The sequence below is a fragment of the Ornithorhynchus anatinus genome, chromosome 17, assembly GCF_004115215.2.
Source record: "Ornithorhynchus anatinus isolate Pmale09 chromosome 17, mOrnAna1.pri.v4, whole genome shotgun sequence".
NCBI lineage: Eukaryota > Metazoa > Chordata > Mammalia > Monotremata > Ornithorhynchidae > Ornithorhynchus > Ornithorhynchus anatinus.
Window position 1 is genome coordinate 42,509,293 of NC_041744.1, and position 9,231 is coordinate 42,518,523.

Here is a 9,231-nt window from a genome sequence, read left to right on the forward strand (position 1 = left end):
GCCTTAAGCATACAGTAAGTGCTTAATAAATACCATGAAAAAATGCTTAACAAATACCATTAATAATAATAATGATACTAGTATTTGTTAATCACCTACTCTAATCAGGTCAGACACAGCCTCTCTTCCATAAGGGGTTCACAGTCTAAAGGAGAGAAGCAAGAGGTATCTTATCCACATTTTAGAGTTGTGAGAACTGCGGTACAGAGAAGTTAAGTGACTTTTCCAAGGTCACACACGAGGCAAGTGGTAGAGTAGGGTTTAGAATCCAGGTCTCCTGGCTCCGAGGCCCATGCTCTTTTCAGTAGGCCTTTCTGCTTCTTTAAATAAATATATTAGGTAATCCATTTGGGCATAGTCCCACAAGGGGCTTGGACCTAGTTGTCTAAGTGGGGGAAGATGAAATACCACCATCAATTATTAATTCTCAACAGTCCAGAATGAATAGTGTTAAGGGGGCAGATTAAACAGTCTCTGGAGTGGGGAATCCTCAAGTTCCTTCTTGTTTCAGCCAGCCATCCTTGTTTAAAAAGCACAACAGTCTTCACTCCCCTGGTACCCTGGTTCCCCCGTAGTTGGAGGGAGGAGGGAGGTTGGCCCAAGTATCATTTGCAGCTCTCTATGGATTCCAGCAGGCAGATTGCAGCTGTTTCACATTGTTATTTTAATGGAACAATCATTCTGTCTTCCTTGGTCCTTGAGCTTTTGGTTACTGTTGGCTCCCATTGAAAAATCCCACCATTGCACCCAGTTATAAATTTTCATTACTCATTTCAGTTCAGCAACAGAAGAAGGATCTGGATATCCTCATCAAAATGAGAGATCATCTTCAACATGAGATTAGTAGCATTGTCAAAGCACTGAAGAGCACAGGTACAGTCAAACAATCAATCAGTGGTATCTATCGAGTACCTACTGTGTGCAGAGCACTGTACTAAGCACTTGGGAAAATTCGATAGAATCAGAATACATGATCCCTACTCTCAAGGAATTCAAAATTTAACTGGAGAAAGACAAAATTGATTACACTGGAAAGATAGGTTTGTGGAGGAGTAAATGCTTTGAAAGTAAAATGTCTAAGTCAGTAGATACAATGCATAGGTGATACAGGGGTGAAGTGCTGAGGGAACGATTGGTAGGATGTTACCTGGAGGGAAGAAAAATTAACTGGGAAATTCTCCTGGAGGCGATGGGATTTCAGAAGGACTTTGGTAGTCTGGCAGGTCTCCGTGGGGAAAGGATTCCAGGCAAGAGGTGAGGCAGGAGCAAGGGTTACAAGTGGGAGAGAAGAGAATGAGGCACCTTGAGTAGGTTAACTTGGGAGAAGCAAAGAGTGTGAGTTGGGGTGTAGTGGGAATAGAGTAGATAGTAAGAGGGAGAGAGCTTATGGACTGCCTTACAGCCAGTTGTCAGGAGTTTCCACTTAATATGAGAAGGGATTGCCATTCAAAAGACCGCCAATGGAGATCTCCAAATCAGATTGGGGTTGAGTTCTGAGGCCTAATCCTGTCTATTTTCCATATAATGTAAATGTTATTATTATCATTATTACTGTTAATTACAATTGTTAAGAGCTAAGTCAGCCAGTCAATCATATTTATTGAGTGCTTAGTGTGTGTGGAGAGAAGAATATAACAATATAACAGACACATTCCCTGCCCACAGCGAGTTTAAGGTCTAAGTGTCTAGCACTATTCTCAGCGTTGGGGTAGATTCAAGTTAATCAGTTTGGACCCAGTCCCTGTCCTACATGAGTCTTGTAATCTAAGTATTATCCAAGTAGGGGGCATGCTTCATATGAGCACGGAATGAATATTAATTACTAGCTTAAGTAATACCAAGTTTACTTTAATCAATATAGAAAAGTTCCACTGCCTTCCAAATTTGCATTTTCATGCATGCATCACTCAATAAATACAATTGTTTGACTGATTGAGTATTGGAAAATTTACTTGTGCAGTAACAGCAGGACAAAAATCTGATTTGGGGATTCTGAAACTATTGTAACTTCAATCATCTAGTCATGGAATCTTGGGTCAAAATAGAGAAGCTTGAGGCTAAAATGGTAATAGTAATAATAATAATGATAATAATCAAAGTGGCCTAGTGGATCGAGCATGGGCCGAGGAGTCAGAGGACCTGGATTCTAATCCCACCTCTACAATTTGTCTGCTGTCACTTCACTTCTCTTTGCCTTAGTTACCTCAACCGTCAAATAGGGATTAAGACTGTCAGTCCCACTTGGGACACGGACTGTGTCCAACCTGATTATCTTATATCTACCCCAAAGCTTAGTACTGTGAGTCCCTGGCACATAGCAAGCGCTTGACAAATACCATAAACAAAACAAAACAAAAACTAAGTATCTAGCACTGTACTAAATGTTGGGAGTAGATACAAGATAATAATAGTAGTAAAAATGATATTTATTAAGGGTTTACTGTGTGCCAACCACTGTTCTAAGCACTGGGATAAATACCAGGTAATCAGATTGTCCCACATGGGGCTCACAGTCTCAATCCCCATTTTACAGATGAGGTAACTGAGGCACAGTGAAGTTAAGTGACCTGTTCAAAGTCATAGAGCAGACAAGTGGAGAAACTGGGATTAGAACCCATGACCTCTGATTCACAAGCCCGTGTTCTTGCCACTAGGTCATGCTGCTCCCCTCAGTCAGATCAGATACAGTCCCACATAATAATAATAATAATGTTGATATTTGTTAAGCGCTTACTCTGTGTAGAGCACTGTTCTAAGTGCTGGGGTAGATTCTGGGTAATCAAGTTGTCCCAGGTGAGGCTCACAGTTAATCCCCATTTTACAGATGAGGTAACTGAGGCACAGAGAAGTGAAGTGACTTGCCCACAGTCACACAGCTACCAAGTGGCAGAGCTGGGATTCGAACCCATGACCTCTGACTCCAAAGCCCAGGCTCTTTCCCCTGAGCCACACTGCTCACATGGGGCTCACACTCTAAGGAAAAGTGAGAATAGGTAAATTCTCATTTTACAGATATGGAACCTGAGTCACACGCTCCCTTCTAGAGCAACCTTGAGCTTTTATTCCATCCCCTTTGACCCTGGGAGGCAATGAGCGTTTTTCATGAGCAATCTCCCAACAGGACTTGGCCCTAGGGAACTAAGATGAAACCCGAGAAACCAAAAATGACTTTAGAAATGTGTTTTGTTTTCCTATGGAATCGCTGGAAACCTCACAAAGGAAACTGGACTTGTATTGAAGAGAATTGCTATCACTTTTCTGCTATAAAAAAATCCTGGCCAAACTGTGTGATATACTGCCGTGAACTGGGTTACGATATGCTGAAGATAGACAGCAAGGATGAACGGGTAGGGTGTCTGCTCTTACTCTGGGGATTCTCGAATAATTAGAGCATCTGGTTTCGGCACCTGGGAATTCACCTGACTACTGAAATGCAGTTGGGGTTTTCCAAGGAATTAAACCACAAATTAGAAATGTTCAAAGAAGAAATACTTCAGAGCGTTCTTCATGTGTCACTGCATTCTGGGTTTTGGCTGGAGGAGGCAATAATCATAAATGTAATTGAAATAGAATGCAAGGGGAGAGAATTTCCTGATCCTTAACAAGATCTTTCTAGTCCCATAAAGTGATTTTGAAACCCCAACTAATTCATCCCTGGCACTGATTAAGCACCGACTCTGTCCTGACTCTGGTGAGGATGTACTTAGAAACAGAGGAACTGGTCTCTGCCTTCGGGGGGACTTGTAATCCAAAAGGAGTGAAAGGTAGACATAAATTCTTTACAAATAGAGGGAGCAGGAGGTAAAACATATATAAAATAGGTAGTGTTCAATTAATTCCGAGAACGGGTTTAAATTCCTGCAAATGCTAAGTCTGGTTGTTGGCTCCTGAGAATTTTCCTTAGTTGTGAAAAATGAATCTCTGGGAAAATGGGAGGGGAAATGAGGAAGGCTAGGTGATGGGCCTAGATAATTTTGGAGATAGATCATTTTAGGAAAATTGAGATAATTTTGGAATAATTTTGTTTGTTGTGTGACCTTGGACAAGCCACTTAACTTCTCTGTGCCTCAGTTACCTCAGCTGTAAAATGGGGAGTAAGACTGTGAGCCCCACATGGGACAGGTTTATATCTACCCCAGTGCTTAGAACAGTGCTTGGCACATGGTGAGTGCTCAACAAATATTATAATTATTATTAAAAGAGCAGCAAGCAAGGGAAGCAAATGCCCAGTGGTAGGTGTGAAGTGGGTGAGCATATACACATCATGCTTAGACTTTCTCTCCTATAGGGAATGAGAAGGATGATAAATCAATCACATTTATTGACCGCTTAATGTGTGCAGAGGGAACTCCGCTCTTGGGAGAGTACAATCTGTAACCTCGTTTTGGGCAGGGTTGTGTCAATTTATTGTTGTACTGTACTCTCCCAAGTGCTCAGTACAGTGCTCTGCACACAGTAAGTGCTCAGTAAATAGGACTGAATGAAATAGAGCCATTAGGTGATGATTTGGATTTGCTTTCAGGTGGCTATGGAATCCAAAGCCAATCACTTTCACTGGATTGGATTATCCTATAAGGAAGGCACATGGAAATGGCAGGATGGGTCACTGCTTTCTAAAGACATGTAAGTCTAGGTTTTTCACATCATGTCTTAATTACTTTATTTCTGTTTCTTGTTCAGTGACGTGAGGCAGCAACAGGGAGGGGAACTCTCCAGCACAAGCTCTGGCATAGATGGGAAGCAGCGTGGCTCAGTGGAAAGAGCGCGGGCTTGGGTGTCAGAGGTCATGGGTTTGAATTCCAGCTCTGCCACTTGGCAGCTGTGTGACTGTGGGCAAGTCACTTCACTTCTCTGTGCCTCAGTTACCTTATCTGTAAAATGGGGATGAAGACTGTGAGCCTCACGTGGGACAACCTGATCACCCTGTATCTTCCCCAGAGCTTAGAACAGTGCTCTGCACATAGTAAGTGCTTAACAAATACCAACATTATTATTATTATTGTGTAACTTGGAAGGAAAGATTCCATTTCACTTCATTCCTTTCTTGAGAAACTTCAGACCCCAGGGGATCTACCATTAAGGGTGCACCTTCATGCTCTAGGGAGCATAAAAATAAATTGGTGACAAGCAAATTGGTCAATGGTGTTTATTGAGTGCTTACTATGTGCAGAACACTGTACTGAGCACTTAGGAGAATACAATACAACCCAGTTGGTAGACATGCTCCCAGCCTACATTGGCAGACAGTCTAGAGAACTAGAAGTGTTCTCTATCTCGCAATCTCAATCTCAATCGCAATCGCAATCACCGCAATCTCGGTGTCATCCTTGACTCGTCTCTCTCGTTCACCCCACACATCCTATCTGTTACCAAGACCTGCCGGTTTCACCTCTACAATATCGCCAAGATCCGCCCTTTTCTCTCCACCCAAACAGCTACCCTACTGTTACGGGCTCTCGTTATATCCCGGCTAGACTACTGTGTCAGCCTTCTCTCTGACCTCCATTCCTCCTCTCTCGCCCTGCTCCAGTCTATTCTTCACTCCGCTGCCCGGCTCATCTTCCTGCAGAAACGATCTGGGCATGTCACTCCCCTTCTTAAACAACTCCAGTGGTTGCCTATCGACCTCCGCTCCAAACAAAAACTCCTCACTCTAGGCTTCAAGGCTCTCCATCACCTTGCCCCTTCCTACCTCTCCTCCCTTCTCTCTTTCTACCGCCCACCCCGCACGCTCCGCTCCTCTGCCGCCCACCTCCTCACCGTCCCTCGGTCTCGCCTATCCCGCCGTCGACCCCCGGGTCATGTCCTCCCGCGGTCCCGGAACGCCCTCCCTCCTCACCTCCGCCAAACTGATTCTCTTTCCCTCTTCAAAACCCTACTTAAAACTCACCTCCTCCAAGAGGCGTTCCCAGACTGAGCTCCTCTTCTCCCTCTACTCCCTCTGCCATCCCCCCTTTACCTCTCCGCAGCTAAACCCTCATTTTCCCCTTTTCCCTCTGCTCCTCCACCTCTCCCTTCCCATCCCCACAGCACTGTACTCGTCCGCTCAACTGTATATATTTTCGTTACCCTATTTATTTTGTTAATGAATTGTACATCGCCTTGATTCTATTTAGTTGCCATTGTTTTTACGAGATGTTCTTCCCCTTGACTCTGTTTATTGCCATTGTTCTTGTCTGTCCATCTCCCCCGATTAGACTGTAAGCCCGTCAAACGGCAGGGACTGTCTCTATCTGTTGCCGACTTGTTCATCCCAAGTGCTTAGTACAATGCTCTGCACATAGTAAGCACTCAATAAATACTATTGAATGAATGAAAGTGTCTAGAGGTATCTGTAGACCATCGCCTTCAACCTCATTTGGGTGAAGTTTTGCTTCCTGTTCTACCTTTCATATTCAATCAAATGATTGATTAGCTGTATTTTTTAGACACCTACTGAACTTAGGACTTGGGAGAGTCCAATAAAATTAGTAGACATGATCCCCTCCCATATTCCTTTCCTCCTTCCTCAGAAGACATTTAGCTAAGTAGTAGGCTTCAAGAATTGCGGAGTCCATTTGCTCTCCACCATGATAGTTTAGGTTCACAGTCCACACACTCTATTACTACCACCCAGCCTGCACACTTAGTTCCTCTAATGTTAATCTTCTCACTGTAACTCGATCTCATCTATCTCGCTGGCGACCTCTCGCCCACATCCTGGCTCAGGCCTGGAATGCCCTCCCTCCTCATATCTGACAATGACTCTCCCCAACTTCAAAGCCTTATCGAAGGCACACCTCCTCCAAGACACCTTCCCTGACTGAGCCCTTCCTTTCCTCTTCTTTCACTCCCTTCCGTGTCACCTTTATTTGTTCCCTGTTTCATTCTCCCACTCGTCCCACAGAACTTATTTATTTATTGATTTATTTTAGATTAATATCTGTCTCCCCTTCTATACTGTAAGCTCGTTGTGAGCAGAGAGTGTGTCTATTATTATATTGTAGTCTCCCAAGTGCTCAGTATGGTGCTCTGCACACAGTAAGCACTCAATAAATATGACTGAATAAATGACTGACTGAATGAATACTTCTCCCTCAAAGTCTTATCAAAGACATTCAAGCCATGGACAGGGTACCCTGCCTCAGGAAAGGATCAAGTCAAGAAATTACAGTGGTATCAAATAATTTTGAGACCTTTTAAAAAGCTTTTCTACCTCAGACACCCATCTTTTCAAACATCCCTCTTCTTTAATTCATATACATTCCCTGGGAATGTGTTACTGAGTTAGGGGTTACTGTGTCTTTTCTTTTAGAACGAAGATAATGTTATGTTCTTTATTCTTTCTTACAGAAACTTCAGTGTGACCAGTGGAGATGGTCATTGTGCATTTTTAAGCCCAACAAGAATCTCTGCAATTAAATGTTCTTCCACATACTCTTGTATGTGTGAGAGGAATGCTCTTCCTACAAAGATTATTCCCAAAAATGAGCTCCAGACCAAGATATGAGCATTTGGTTCCTGAAGGGTGACAAAACTAGGACCACTGCAGAAATTTCATCTTTTCTCATTTGCCTGCTCTGCTTTTATCTTGAGGGGCACCCTTTAAATTAAAGAAATTGAATTGAGAACCTATGTTGCAAAGGATTAGAGCTGGGAAATGCTCTTAGAGTTCACCACTCTTTAAAATATTCAGCATTGAGCTCTGAGACACCCAGCTATTCCATTAAAAACATCTTCCTTATCACTGTACTGACCATTCCTGAGTCTGGTGTACCATAATGGATAAGTGTTGGAAATTTTTGCTGATCATAACTGAGTTAAATCCTGAACCACATCCTGGGACAATCTGGATAATCTGATGTCTCTGATATAAACAAATAATACAAAATAAGATCCTAGTGCTTTTCCAGATTAAATGCAACACAAGTTAATTGCATGTTACTCTATTTTGTAAGCTCAGTATACAAGTGGTTGAAAATAAAGAAGTCAACTAAGCGTACATTTCTCATTCTGTTTGTCAGCTCAGGATATTTTACTGGGCCCCTCTTCAAATACATGTAAAAATGTATGTCCATGATTTCTAACCTTAAACCCTGTCTTAGGCCAGGGTCACCTGTCTGAAATAAGAAATGGTGAAAACTGGCCCATGCCCTTGACCAGTTCTCAGAATTAAATTAAAGTGAAAATTATAGTAATAATATAGTAATAATAGCAATCCAATCAATGGTATTTATTGAGTGCTTACTTTGTGCAGAGCACTGTACTAAGGTCTTGAGCAACTACAAAGCAATGAAATTAGCAGATATGCTCTGCCCATAAAAAGCTTACAGTCTAGAGTCCAATAAGGTACTTGTTAAATGCTCATTACTTGCCAAGCTTTGGACTAAGCACTGGGGTCGGTAAAAGTAATTCACGTTGGGCACAGTCCATGTTCCACATGAGACTCAGTCTAAGTAGGAGAAAAGTAGGATTTAATCCCCATTTTGCAGATGAGGAAACTTGGGCACAGAGAAGTTAAGTGACTTTTCCAATGTCACACAGCAGATAAGTAGAGAAGCAGCAGAAGAATGAGAAGCAGCGTGGATCAGTGGAAAGAGCGTGGGCTTTGGAGTCAGAGGTCATGGGTTCGACTCCCGGCTCTACCACTTGTCAGCTGTGTAACTATGGGCAAGTCACTTAACTTCTCTGTGCCTCAGTTACCTCATCTGTAAAATGGGGATTAACTGTGAGTCTCCCGTGGGACAACTTGATTACCCTGTATCTACCCCACTGCTTAGAACAGTGCTCTGCACATAGTAAGCGCTTAACAAATACAAACATTATTATTATTATTATTATTATTATTATTATTATAGGTGGTATAGCCAGGATTAGAATCCAGGTCTTCTGACTCCAAGGCCCACCATGCTCTTTCCATTAAGCCCCATTGCTTCACTGAAATTTGTAAAGGGAGCTGTCTCTTCTTAGAGTATTTCCTTTGAGGACATTTTGAATAAATTGAGAATTTCTTGATGGCTTGATGTCCCTACATACTGGGTTGACCAGCTACAACTCCTGCAAGAAGTGTTCTCAATTCATCACTGATTGATTGAATTTCTAGTTGTCGAGATTCAGGAAGAATGAAACAACTGGACCAAGGTTGATGTGCAGAAACTAGTTTTTACAGTGACTTTCTCTAAAGTAACCTGTGGATTCTAAGAGCATTTGTCTCCCCAGTTCTTGCCAGAGAGACTGGTCTACAAACTTACC

The 9,231-nt window shown here is 42.5% G+C and overlaps 1 protein-coding gene across 1 annotated transcript in view; it reads left to right on the plus strand.

The window, feature by feature from the left end:
• Window positions 1-7,970, plus strand: part of LOC114817932 (killer cell lectin-like receptor subfamily B member 1B allele B) — a 28,267-nt gene extending 20,297 nt beyond the window's left edge. The window contains exons 5-8 of the mRNA XM_029082603.2: window positions 778-873; window positions 3,220-3,347; window positions 4,523-4,623; window positions 7,333-7,970. Of these exons, the coding sequence (XP_028938436.1) occupies window positions 778-873; window positions 3,220-3,347; window positions 4,523-4,623; window positions 7,333-7,489 (482 nt within the window). The 3' untranslated portion in view covers window positions 7,490-7,970. The remainder of the gene's footprint in view (window positions 1-777; window positions 874-3,219; window positions 3,348-4,522; window positions 4,624-7,332) is intronic.
• The last annotated feature ends 1,261 nt before the right edge of the window (window positions 7,971-9,231 follow it).